A 14,423-nucleotide genomic window follows, 5' to 3' on the forward strand; every position below is an offset into this window, starting at 1 on the left:
CAGTGAAGGAAACCATCAACAAAACTAAAAGATAACCTACTGAATGGGAGAAGATACTTGCAAATGACATATCTGATAAAGAGTTAGTATCCAAAATATATAAACAACTTATACAACTCAACACACAAGAAAACAAGTAACCCAATTAAAAAATGGGCAGAAGACATGAACAGACATTTCTCCAAAGAAGATATCCACATGGCCACCACATTAAAACATGCTCAATATCACTCATCATCAGGGAAATGCAAATCAAAACCACAGTGTGATATCACCTCTCACCTGTCAGAATGGCTAAAATCAATAATAAGAAACAACAAGTTTTGGTGAGGGTGTGGACAAAAGGAACCCTCACGCACCATTAGTGGGAATGCAAACTGGTGCAGCCACTGTGGAAGGCAGTATGGAGGTTCCTCAAAAAATTAAAAATAGAATTATCATATAACCCAGGAATTCCACTACTGGGTATTCACTCAAAGAATATGAGAAACTAGTTTGAAAAGATATATGGACCCCTATGCTTATTGCAGCATTATTTATAATAATCAAATTATAGAAGCAACCCAAGTGTCCCATCAATGGATGAATGGATAAAGAAAATGTGGTATATAGATGTACAATGAAGTATTACTCAGCCATATAAAAGAATAAGATCTTGCATTTGCAACAACATGGATAGACCTAGAGAGTATATTGCTAGGTGAGCAAAGTCAGAGAAAGATAAATACCATATTATTTCACTCATGTGTAATTTGAAAAACAAAACAAATGAACCAAGAAAAAAGAGACAAAAAAACAAGATTCCTAACTTGGAGAACAAACTGCTGATTACTAGGCGAGAGGTGGGTGGGGGGATGGATGAAATAAGTATAGGGATAAACGTCTGACTTCAGCTCAGGCACAGTTTATGTGTTTGAGCTCCGCATCAGGCTTTGTGCTGAGAGCTTAGAGCCTAGAGCCTGCTTCAGATTTTGTGTGTCTCAGTCTCTGCCTGTCCCCTGCTTGTGCTGTGGCTCTCCTCTCTCTTTCTCTCGAAAATAAATAAACATAAAAATGTTTTTAAAAAATTTAAAAGAACTGACATAGCATAGCCCTAGAAATTTACTTAAGTATATGATACATTTTCAATTTATGTTATCTTTATAAAAGGAAAATTTAAACTATACAATAAAATAACAATGCTACTTCCTGTCTCCTTCCCTAATAACCCCACTACTATTTCTATTCTTTATTCCTCTAAAAATTGGCTCTTAAAATTTTTTTAATTTATTTTTTATTTTTTTATTTACTTTTTAATTTACATCCAAGTTCATTAGCATATAGTGCAATAATGATTTCGGGAGTAGAATTCAGTGATTCATCCCCTACATATAACACCCAGTGCTCATCCAACAAGTGTCCTCCTTAATACCCCTTGCCCATTTAGCCTATCCCTCTACCCACAACCCTTCCAGCAACCCTCAGTTTTTTCTCTATATTTAAGAGTCTCTTGTGTTTTGTCCCCCTCCATATTTTTATAGTTTTTGCTTCCCTTCCATTATGTTCATCTGTTTTGTATCTTAAATTCCACATATGAGTGAAGTCATATGATACTTGTCTTTCTCTGATGAATTTCGCTTAGCATAATACACTCTACTTCCATCCGTGTTGGTGCAAATGTCAAGATTTTGTTCTTTTTGATTGCCAAGTAATACTACATTGTATAGTATACCACATCTTCTTTACCCATTCAATCATTGATGGACATTTGGGCTCTTTCCATACTTTGGCTATTGTCGATAGTACTCCTATAAACATTGGGGTGCATGTGCCCCTTCGAAACAACACACCTGTATCCTTTGGATGAATACCTAGTAGTGCAGTTGCTGTGTCATAAGGTAGTTCTATTTTTAATTTTTTGAGGAACTTCCATACTGTTTTCCAGAGTGGCTGCACAGTTTGCATCCCTACCAGCAGTGCAAAAGTGTTCCTCTTACCTCTGTCATTGTCTGAGTTGTTAATTTTAGCCAATTTGACAGGTTTCTCATTGTGGTTTTGATTTGTATTTCCCTGATGATGAGTGATGTTGAGCATTTTTTCATTGTGTCTGTTAGTGATCTGGATGGATGTCTTCTTTGGAAAAGTGTCTATTCATGTCTTTTGTCCATTTCCTCACTGGATTATTTGTTTTTGGGTGTTGAGTTTGATAAGTTCTTTATACGTTTTGTATACTAACCCTTTATCTGATATGTCATTTGCAAATATCTTCTCCCAATCCATTGGTTACCTTTTAGTTTTACTGATTGTTTTCTTTGCTGTACAGAAGCATTTTTTTTTTTTGATGGGGTCCCAATAGTTCATTTTTGCTTTTGTTTCCCTTGCCCCTGGAGACATGTTGAGTAAGAAGTTACTGTGGCTGAGGTCAAAGAGGTTTTTGCCTGCTTTCTCCTCTAGGATTTTGATATCTTCCTGTCTTACATTTAGGCCTTACATCCATTTTGAGTTTATTTTTGTGTATGGTGTAAGAAAGTGGTCCAGCTTCATTCTTCCACATGTTGCTGTCCAGTTTTCCCAACACCATTTGCTGAAGAGACTGTCTTTATTCCATTGAATATTCTTTCCTGCTTTGTCAAAGATTAATTGGCCATATGTCTGTGGGTCCATTTCAGCATTCTCTATTCTGTTCCATTGATTTGTGCATCTGTTTTTGTACCAGTACCATAGTGTCTTGATGATTACAGCTTTGTAATACAGCTTGAAGTCTGGAATTGAGATGCCTCCAGCTTTGCATCTCAGGATTGCTTTGGCTCTTTGGGATTTTTTCTGGTTCCATACAGATTTTAGGTTTATTTCTTCTAGCTCTGTGAAGAATGCTGGTGTTATTTTGACAGGGATTTCTTTGACTATGTAGATTGCTTTGGATAGTATCGACTTTGTAACAATTTGTTTTTCCAATCCATGAGCTTGGAATATTTTTCCCTTTTTTTGTGTGTGTCTTCTACAGTTTCTTTTATGACATTTCTATAGTTTTCAGTGTATAGATTTTTCACCTTTTTGGTTAGGTTTATTCCTAGGTGTTTTATGGTTTTTAGTCCAGTTGTGATGGGATCAAGTCCTTGATTTCTTTCTGCTGCTTCATTATTGGTGTATAGGAATGTGACCAATTTCTGTGCATTGATTTTATATCCTGTGCCATTGCTAAATTCATGAATCAGTTCTAGAAGTTTTTTGGTGGAATCTTTTGGCTTTCCCATATGGAGTATCATGTCATCTGCGAACAGTGAAAAGTTTGACTTCCTCTTTGCCAGTTTGGATGCATTTTACTTCTTTGTGTTGTCTGATTGCTGAGGCTAGGACTTCCAATACTAGGTTGAATAACAGTGGTGAGAATGGACATCCCTGCCGTGTTCCTGACCTTAGGGGGAAAGCTCTCAATTTTTTCCCATTGAGAATGATATTAGCGGTGGGTCTTTTGTTTATGGCTTTTATGATCTTGAGGTATGATCCTTTATCCCTAGATTCTTGAGGACTTTTATCAAGGAAGGATGCTGTATTTTGTCAAATACTTTATCTGTGTCTATTGAGAGGATTATGTGGTTCATATTCTTTCTTAATGTGATTTATCACATTGATTGATTTATGGATATTGAAGTAGCCCTGCATCCCACGTATAAATCCCACTTGATCATGGTGAATAATTCTTTTAATGTTATGTTGGATTTGGTTGGCTAGTGTCTTGCTGAGAATTTTTGCATCCATGTTCATCAGGGAAATTGGTCTATAGTTTTCCTTTTTTTAGTGGGGTCTTTGTCTGCTTTTGGAATCAAGGTAGTTCTGGCCGCATAGAATGAGTTTGGAAGTTTTCCTTCCATTTCTATTTTTGGAACAGCTTCAAAAGAATAGGTGCTAACTCTTCTTTAAATGTTTGGTAGAATTCCCCTGGAAAGCCGTCGGCCCTGGACTCTTATTTTTTGAGAGATTTTGATTACTAATTCAAATTCTTTACTGGTTATGGGTCTGTTCAAATTTTCTATATCCTCCTGTTTCAGTTTATGTAGTTTATATGTTTCTAATAATTTGTCCATTTCTTCCAGATTGCCCAATTTATGACATATAACTGCTCATAATATTTTCTTATTATTGTTTTTATTTCTGCAGTGTTGGTTGTGATCTTTCCTCTTTCATTCTTGATTTTATTTATATAGGTCCTTTCTTTTTTCTTTTTGGTCACACATGCTAGGGGTTTATCAGTTTTGTTAATCTTTCAAAGAACTAGCTCCTGGTGTCATTGATCCGTTCTACTGTTTTGTTTTTATTTCGATAGCATTGATTTCTGCTCTAATCTTATTATTTCCTGTCTTCTGCTGGTTTGGGGTTTTATTTGCTATTCTGTTTCCAGCTCTTTAAGGTGTACGGTTAGGTTGTGTATCTGAGACCTTTCTTCCTTCTTTAGGAAGGCCTGGGTTGCTATTTACTTCCCTCTTATGACTGCCTTTGCTGCATCTCAGAAGTTTTGGGCTATCATGTTATCATTTTCATTGACTTCCATGTACTTTTTAATTTCCTCTTTAATTTCTTGGTTATCCCATTCATTCTTTAGTGGAATATCCTTTAGTCTCCAAGTATTTATCTTTCCACCTTTTTTCTTGTGGTTGATTTCAAGTGTCATAGCGTTATGGTCTGAAAATATGCGCGGTATGTTCTTGATCTTTTTGTACTTGTTGAGGGCTGATTTGTGTCCCATTATGTGATTTATTCTGGAGAATGTTACATGTGCACTGGAGAAGAATGTGTATTTTGCTGCTTTAGGATGAAATGTTCTGAATATATCTGTTAAGTCCATCTGGTCCAGTGTGTCATTCAAAGCCATTGTCCTTGTTGACTTTTCTGCTTAGATGATCTGTCCATTACTGTAAGTGGAGTGTTGAAGTCCCCTACTATTATAGTATGATTATCAATGAGTTTCTTTATGTTTGTGATTAATTGATTTATATATTTGGGTGTTTCACATTGGGGGCATAAATGTTTACAATTGTTAGATCCTCTTGGTGGATAGACCCCTTAATTGTGATATAATGCCATTCTTCGTCTCTTGTTACAGTCTTTAATTTAAAATCTAGATTGTCTGATTGAAGTATGGGTACTCTGGCTTTCTTTTGGTGACTATTAGTATGATAAATGGTTCTCCACCCCCTTGCTTTCAATCTGAAGGTGTCTTTAGGTCTACAATGGGACTCTTGTAAACAGCATATAGATAGATCTTGTTTTCTTATCCATTCTATTATCCTATGTCTTTTCATTGGAGCGTTTAGTCCATTGACATTTACAGTGAGTACTGAAAGATATGAATTTATTGCCATTGTGTTGCCTGTAGAGTTGGAGTTTCTGGTGATGTTCTCTGGTCCTTTCTAGTCTTTGTTGCTTTTGGTCTTGTTTTGTTTTGTTTTGTTTCCTCTTTTCTCCCCTCAGAGAGTTCCCCTTAAAATTTCTTGTAGGGCTGGTTTAATGGTTACCAACTCCTTTAGTTTTTGTTTATCTAGGAAACTTTTAATCTCTCCTTCTACTTTCAGTGACAGCCTTGCTGGATAAAGAATTCTTGGCTGCATATTTTTCCAATTCAGCATGTTGAAAATATCCTACCACTCCTTTCTGGCTTGCCAAGTTTCTGTGGATTGGTTTGCTATGAACCTGATCTGTCTTCCCTTATAGATTAAGGACTTTTTTCCCTTGCTGTTTTCATAATTCTTTCCTTGTCTGTGTATTTGTGAATTTGACTATGATATGCCTTGTTACTGGTTGGGTTTTTTTTAATCTAATGGGAGTTCTCTGCTTCTTGGATTTTGATGTCTGTGTCTTTCCCCAGGTTAGGAAAGTTTTCCCACTATGACTTGCTAACATAAAACTTCTACCCCTCTTTCTCTCTCTTCATTTTCTAGGACTCCTATGATTTGGATGTTATTCCTCTCTAATGAGTCACTGAGTTCTCTAATTCTTATATTGCGCTCTTTTGCCTTACTTTCCTCTTTTTTTTTTGCTTCACTATTCTCCATAATTTTGTCTTCTATATCACTGATTCACTGTTCTGCTTCATCATCCTTGCCACCGTCAATCCATTTGAGATTCCATCTCAGTTATAGCATTTTTAATTTCATCCTGACTAGATTTACTTCTTTTATCTCTGCAGAAAGGGATTCTATGCTTTTTTTCAACACCAGCTAGTATTCTTATTATCGTGATTCTAAATTGTACTTCAGATACCTTGCTTATATCTGTGTTGATTAACTCCCTGGCTGTCATTTCTTCCTGCCCTTTCTTTTGGGGTAAATTTCTTTGTTTTGTCACTTTGGAGGAAGGAAAAGAATTAATAAAATAGAAAATTAAAACTAATGAATTAAAAACAACAGAAAAATTCTTATAAAGGAAGCTAGTTCTAGGTGTGTTTTGGTTTGGTTGTTGGAAAAAGCTTGATAGAATAGAGAAAAAAGGGAAGGAAAGGCAAAGGGAAAAAAAAGTAAGAAAATGTTTAAACTTTTAAAAAGATGTATACAGGGGTGCCTGGGTGGCTCAGTTGGTTAAGCGTCTGACTTTGGCTCAGGTCATGATCTCGCAGTTTGTGAGTTTGAGCCCTGCATCAGGCTCTGTGCACGTCAGGCTCTGTGCTGACAGCTCAGAGCCTGGAGCCTGCTTTGGATTCTGTGTCACCCTCTCTCTCTACCCCTCCCCTACTTGTGCTCTGTCTTTCTTGGTCTATCAAAAAACAATAAACGTAAAAAAATTCTTTTAAAGATGTATACAATAGAATAGAATAAAATGAAGTGAAGAAAGTAACAGAATTAAGAAAAGTATTTAAAAACTGTAAAAAATGTTTTAATTAAAAAAAACAAAATAAATTTTTTTTCTCTTTCTGTATCCAAAAATAAGAAAAGAAAAAGGAAAGAAAAGACAAAAACCAAAACCAAAAAAACCCAAATAGGACCAGTGAGCAGAATGAAATCCGAATGAAATTACATCCAATTTCCCCTAGAAGTATAACTATACAGCACTTTATAGTCCATACACTAAGCAGGAGGGGAGACTTATGGTGGTCCTCTAAGGGCTGAGCTTGGTTGGCGCAGTTGGGGAGGGCTTGGTGTTACAGGTCTCTTCTCCAGTAGGTGGCACTTTGTAGCTTATTGGGGTGGATCATTGTGGCATGAGTGCAGGGGTATGCACATGTGCACAAGTGGTAAAAATGGAGTCACCCAGCTTTCCAGTGTCTGGTATCAGAACTCTGCACTCTCACTAACCAGCAGTCAAGAACCCCTAACTTTGTCTCCGGCTCCCATCCACTCTCTGCTTCTACACTGACTGCGTCCAAGCATCGGCCCACTAGGCATCACCTCCTTCCTGAATTATATCTCATATGGGGCTGTGTTTCCTAACCCCTCACCTCTGAGAGCCCAGCCTCATGGACCCACTACGCCCCTCTGGGGGAGGGTCTTGTGGAGCAATGGCCAGGTGCCAGCTTCCCCCTGGGAACATCATAGGGTCATGCTGCTGCAGAGGCTCAGTGATTGTGGCTGGGTGCCTGCTTGCCCCAGGAAAAGTTTGTGGGATTGCAAGGTAGCAGAGGTTTAGAAATTATGGCAAAACACAACACGCAGCTGGCACCAGATTTCACTGCCCCCTGGCATCTTTTTTTCCAATCCCAGCAAATGTGGCTGTTCTCCAGGATCACTGGGACCTTTGCCTGTGGGGAGGCCCCACAGCCTCTACCAAATGTGCTCCTGGCAAGGGAACCACCTCTCCCCATGTGGCCCACGGACCCCTCAGACCTCACTTCCTGCTCCTGGAGATTCACCCTTCCCACCCAGAGCATGGCCAGGTATTGACCTGTGGAATTTTCAACACTGCTTCCCCCTGTTGATAGAGTCCTAATGGTACTGAAACCCTCTGCTTTCTCCTCTCTCCCTTTCTTGTTCAGTCACTCTTTCTCTTTCTCTCAGCTTCTTTCAGGGGGAGTGCTTTTCCTGGACTCTCCCTTCTTTCTGTGTCCTCTCTCCACAAAAACAGCTCCCTGCCCTCTGCAGCTTCTGTCTCCCCCAGTTCACCTCTCCACACTGCATACCTGCCAGTTCTGTGGTTCAAGTTATGCAGATTGTTGTGCTAATCCTCAGGTCAATTTTGTAGGTGTGCAAAATGGTTTGGTGCTGATCTAGCTGCATTTCAGGGATGAGAGAAGCTGAGAACTTTCAGGCTGCTCCACCAACTTGGCCCCTCCTGCTTACAAAATTTTATACCACTGTTAGTACCCCATTTAGAACAAATCCCTTACTTTGTTTCTTTGGAAATCATAGATACCTTGGGAGTTTTCTCATTTTAAAAATATCTACAAAATGAATGGAATAAAACACTTTATGTGTTTTATCTCTTTTAACAAAGGTTTCAACTGATATAAAGTCAAACAATAAGCCTTGCCTCAGAGGACCCCAAATGATTGCAGAGTATTAATTTTAATAAACATAATTTACCTTTTCCAGATTTAAAGTGTCATTTCTTCCAAATACTTGTTGAGTAGTCTCACTGTTTAACTTATGAATAGCACTCTCATTGAATATTGTCATTACTCATGATGTAAAACCATTTTTATTACGACTTTTAGTTTCATAAGCCTTTGTTTTCTTGTTTTATATTCACATTAGGGTTTTGTTTGTTGCATTTATAGCCAAGATGTAAAATATGAAATATGTAATAGTAAGATTTATTTGAATACAAATTATTATTTTTCCTGAAATATTCTTTGAATGTGTCCTTTTTAAAAAGAGTTGATAACCGGAAGTTTTAAAAATAGAAAAATGAATGTTATGACTACATATATGGCTATTACACACTGAAGTCTATAATAACCTTTGTGATATTGTAATAGGTATACTTCTTCACAGAAAGTAACTTAGCAAAAGTTGTCTTTTAAAAAACAAAGTTTTTATTTTTGTCTAATGATTTGAATGATATTTAATGATAAAGTATCTAATTTTTAACTGTTGAAGAGTGACCTATTAATCCTTCATATTTTTCACCAATTATGTAAAGTATAAATGTCTTAATAGATAAATTCAGGATTTCTATGGTTTCATGTCTTTGTAATTTGAGTAACATTACATAGTAGGAAAATATAAAAGGTATTGATAAGCCATTTTTAGTACTCTTTCAGAAGTTTTCCACTTTATTTCAGTTTGGTATTAGATTAGCTGCATTGGAATCAGGTGCTTCTATTCCTTTTAAATAAAATGCATAATTTGGGACTCCAAATTTATCAAATCAAAATCTTGGTGGGAGTGGGGCCAATAACCTGAATTTACTGTTAGGTGATTATTATGCATAATACAGTTTTTAAAACACTGCCTTAAATTGTTTTTATCAATTGAATCTATATAACAGTACATATAGTTTGGTGTTTCATAGAACCCTAATGGTAATTTGAAATTTGTTTTTCTTAACTGTGTTTTAGGGCCAATATGTAGTTAATACTGGCACTACTTACGCTGTTTAATCCACTTTTCTAATAAAAGGCAACCAGCAAACTAATGCCAAACCAGAAACATTGGAAAAGACTGGACATTTGGCTGTGAGAAATGAGATGACTATCATCCTTCACTTCCTTGTGCATATGGCCCTAGGACCAGCTGGAAATACTCAGGAGCCACTATCTGAGGCTACATACCATCAATGACTTCCTAAATCTTTACTGACTGTATAAGATCTAAGCTTTCTAAGAATTTAAAACCTTCTGTAATTTGACCCTCTCTTGCTCTGAATCTCATCTCCTTCTCCTCTTCTTTCCAGCTTTCCCCGTAGTGCGTTCATTCCTGCCTTTGCATGGTTCTCCTTCCCACCGAACATATTGTCATTCATTATCCCCAAAGTACTGGCATGCAATAGGGTTCATTAAATTCTGAGGAATTGATTTTATATCTGGCTCAAGAAAGGTATTAGACACATAATCACTGCTTAGATTGAAAACTCTGTGAAGGCAAGAAGCACATTCCTTACAGAGCATAAAGAATGTACATGGTTCCTACATGGAACATTATAATGACTAGGACTCATTCTGTACAGAGCTTATCCGGGTGTATCATGTACACCAAAGTACCTAATGAATATTATTAGTAGTATTAATAACAACAATGTTTGTTCTGGCCCTGTTGTGGAATCTATGTTCCCTTTAGTCTTTTCATTTTTCATAGGGTACACCAGATTATAGAAGAGGTGGAGTGGCCATCTGTTCTAGATCTAGTCTTGAATACGGAATTTTGCCCTGGGGTAAAATCAAGTGCTCTGAGCCTGTGGCCTGGATATATGTGGCATAACTGAGGCTTTAAATCCTCCTAGTAACTGAATAAAACCCATAAGGGAAATTCCTAGAAGTATTTGCTCAATTTGATTGAGCCCTGATATAAGTTTGTTAATGTGCTTATATGTGAGAGTCATATGCCAAATTCCATCTTCTCAATGGTTTTTGTTAGCTCTGAAATAAATATCAGCCAAAGAACAACATTTAGCTGGAGGCTTAAATCATTTAATTACCAATATGTGCTTGCTTTGAAAAGATTTAGTAAGATGTTTTGGGTATATAAATTTCTTGCTTCTTTAGTGAGAACATTTGTGGAGGACTATAATTTTATTTTTATATGTACAATTGTTAATACTTTGGCACGATCTAGTCTCTTAATTATGATTTTTTCTATTTTTTCTGAAATTTATTGATATTTACTAGACATAAAACATTGTATGATTTAAGGTGTACAGTGTAATGATGTGGTATATGTACATATCATGAAATGTTTACCACAGTAAGGTTAACACATTCTTCACACCTCACATAATTACCATTTTATTGTTGTTGTTCTTGTTATGGTAAAGACATTTAAAATGTATTCTCCAGGCAACTTGCAAGTATACAATACACTTTTGTTAACTGTGGTCACCATGCTGTATATTACACCCTGGAACTTATTTTTCTTATCACTGGAGGTTTGTACCCTTTGATCAATGTCTCATTTCCCCCACCCCTCAGTCCCTGGCAACCACTGTTCTACTCTCTGCTGCTATGAACTCATCTTTAGATTCTACATGTAAGAGAAATAATATGGTGTTTGTATTTCTCTGTCTGACTTATTTCACTTAGTATAATGCTCTCAAGGTCCATCCATGTTGCCACAAATAGCAGAATTTCCTCCTTTTATACGGCTCAATAATATTCCATTGCATGTATATACACTGCATTTTCTTTCATCCATTCATCCATCCATAGATGGACACTGAGATTGTTTTTATGTCTTGGCTATTGTGAATAATGTTGCAATGAAAATGAGGGTACAGATATTTCTTTCAGATCCTGTATTCATTTTCTTCGGATATATTCCCAGAAGTGGGATTGCTGGGTCATATGGTAATTCTACTAATTTTTGAGGAACTTCTGTACTGTTCTCCATAATGGCTGTATCAATTCACATTCCCACCAAAACTGCACAGGGTTCCGTTTTCAACACATCCTTGCCAACATTTGTTATCTCTTACCTGTTTGGTAATAGCCATTCTAACAGGTGTGAAGTGATATTTCATTGTGGTATTGACTTGCATTTTCCCAATGGTTACTGAGATTGAATACCTTTTAATGTACTTGTTGGCTATTTGTATGTGTTCTTTGTCAAAATGTTTATTCTGGTCCTTTGTCCATTTTAAATTGGATTATTTGGATTTTTGCTATTGAGTTGAATGAGTTGTATAAAGTTTCCAATTGGGAAGTATGATGCCTCCAGCTTTGTTCTTTCTCAAGATTGCTTTGACTATTCAGGTCTTTTGTGTTTCCATATAAATTTTAGGATAGTTTTTCTATTTTTGTGAAAAATGATGTTGGAATTTTGATAGGGATTGCCTTGAATCTATAGGTGGCTTTGGATAGTATGGACATTTTAACAATATTAATTCTTCCCATCCATGAACATGGGATATCTTTCCGTTTACTGGCATTTTCTTCAGTTTCTTTCATCAGTGTCTTATAGTTTTCAGTGTATATAGATTTTTCACTTCCTATTGTTTTGAGTGCTATTGGAAATGGGATTGTTTCCTTTATTTTTTCCAGTGTTTTGTTGTTAGTATATAAACACACAATTAATTTTTGTATGTTGATTTTGCATCCTGCAACTTACTGAACTTGATTCTTTTTAATGAGTTTTTAGTGGAGTCTCTAGGATTTTCTCTATATAATATCATATCATGGAAAAACTGAGATAATTTTACTTCTTCCTTTCTGATTTGGATGCCTTTGATTTCTTTTTGCTGCTTAATTGCTCTAGCTAAGACTTCCAGTACTATGTTGAATAAGAGTGGTGACAGTGGCACCCTTGTCTTGTTCCTAATCTTAGAGGGAAAGCTTTCAACTTTTCATTGTCAGGGATGATGTAAGCTGTGGTCTTGTCATATATAGCCTTTATTATGTTGAGGAATGTCCCTTCTATAACCACTTTGTTGAGAGTTATTATCATGAGAGGATTGTTGAATTTTGTCAAATGCTTTTTCTGCCTCTACTGAGATGATCATGTGATTGTTATCCTTCACTCATTGTAGTATGTCACATTTATTGGTTTGCAAATGTTGGCCCCATGGTGTATGATCCTTTAATGTGCTGTGAAAACCTGTGTGGAGGAAATGCTATGGTGAAATCTTCAGGGAGTGCATGAGGGCTATCCTGGTCGTTGGTTTATTTCAGCAGCAAAAGCTGTTGGGGTCCTCTGCAGAACAGGCCACTGTGAAACGAGGTTGTGCCTGCCACATGTCTGATACTGGTAGCCCAAGCCCTTTTTCCTTGTTCCAGGCCATTTCTGTACACCTCACTTGTGCCAGTCTCTGGGTCAGGTGAAACTGAAGTGGCTCCTTCTTGCAGTGCATCAAAAGGCTGGGGAAGCTGATTGCTCACCCCACTCTCCCTTTCCCAGGGAGGGGAGGGAACTCTTTTCATATTGGTAGTTCCCTGTCTATGCTGAGCAGCACCGGCCTGGGTGGTAGGCTGACACAAGCAAAATGAAGCTGTCCTTCTTTTCTTCTACATTTGGTTAGTCTCAGGTTTTTTTGTCCCACTGTGTTTTGGGGCTTTAAAAGGAAGGTGTATACCTTCTCCTTTTTTCCTTGTTATTACTTGCAAGAATTTAGATATGGTGATGAGCTATCTTAGAATATAGAGACCAAAAGCAGTATCCACTTAGGAATGAGGCACAGATGTCTCTTTCATTGCTACTATTAACACTGGTTCTATAGATTCTTGTAAATGAAAATACACAAGAAAAATATATAATTACGGGATGTATACAGCCAAAATGTGATTGTCAGTGACATGTTTTTGGACATAGAAAATCCAAGAGAATCAACTCATGAGCTATTAGAACTAACTAGATAATTCAGCAATAAGTTCTAAACAAAGGTCAACCAACAAAATAAAGTAGCCTTAAAAGTAATAATATATTTTAAAATGCTATTTTAAAATTTTTATTTACAATAATAAAAATAACTATTAAATACCCAGGAATAAATGTTTTAACAAATGGAAGAAACCTATAAAGCAGACTAAAAAACACTGGAGGACATAAATCAACTATTAAATAAATGGAATAAATACTGTTTTAAGAATAGTAAGAATCAATACTGTAAATGTGAGAATTTATTCCAAAGTTAATCTAAATGTCAGTGCAGTTCTAGATACTGACAAATCGATGCTACAAAAATAACTAAAGGGGCACCTGGGTGGCTCAATTGGGTAAGCGTCTGACTCTTGATTTAGGCTTGGGTCATGATCTCACGGTTCATGAGTATGAGCCCTGCATTTGGTTCTACACTGACAGTGTGGAGCCTGCCTGGGATTCTCTCTCTCCCTATCTCTCTCTGCCCCTCCTTCGATCTCGCTTTCTCTCTCTCTCAAAGTAAATAAATAAACCTAAAAAAAATAACTGACAAGTAGGAATAAAGATAGCTAATGAAAAAGAATGGACAAAGAGAGGAATATTTTCCCTACCAAACACCAAAACATGTTATAAAGCTGTGGTAAATAAAACATCATGATTAGTGTAGAAATAGAGGCATAGAGCATTTGACAGAATAGAGTTCCACCATTTTACAGTCCCACCAGTAGTGCACAAGGGTTCCAATTTCTCCACATTCTTGCCAACACTTGTTATATTTTTGATAGTAGCCACCTAATATCTCATTCTGTGTGCTTTTTAAAATTTTTTATTCAATTTATTTAAACTAAAAAAAGAAAAAACAGTTCATCCATTTCTCCATGCCTGCCCCCCCACTTCTCGAAACCACCAATCTGTTCTCTATATCCATGAGTTTGGTTTTGGTTTGGTTTGTTTGTCTTAGATTCCACGTATAAGAAGGTTCGTACAGTATTTGTCTTTTTCTGTCTGACT

At 36.7% G+C, this 14,423-nt stretch overlaps 1 protein-coding gene across 3 annotated transcripts in view; it reads left to right on the top strand.

Annotated features, from left to right (window-relative positions):
- CNTLN (centlein) overlaps nucleotides 1-14,423 on the top strand; it is a 329,566-nt gene that overhangs the window by 286,193 nt on the left and 28,950 nt on the right. Inside the window, exon 24 of one of the 3 annotated variants that reach the window (XM_086685372.1) lies at nucleotides 7,691-8,470. The exons of the other annotated variants lie outside the window; for them this stretch is intronic. Within the exon in view, the coding sequence (XP_086541498.1) occupies nucleotides 7,691-7,885 (195 nt within the window). The 3' untranslated portion in view covers nucleotides 7,886-8,470. Of the gene's footprint in view, nucleotides 1-7,690; nucleotides 8,471-14,423 lie in introns of those variants that run through there. 3 annotated transcript variants of the gene reach the window in all.

This window comes from Puma concolor, chromosome D4 (genome assembly GCF_028749965.1).
Source record: "Puma concolor isolate L17-30 chromosome D4, mPumCon1.1.hap2, whole genome shotgun sequence".
Lineage (NCBI taxonomy): Eukaryota > Metazoa > Chordata > Mammalia > Carnivora > Felidae > Puma > Puma concolor.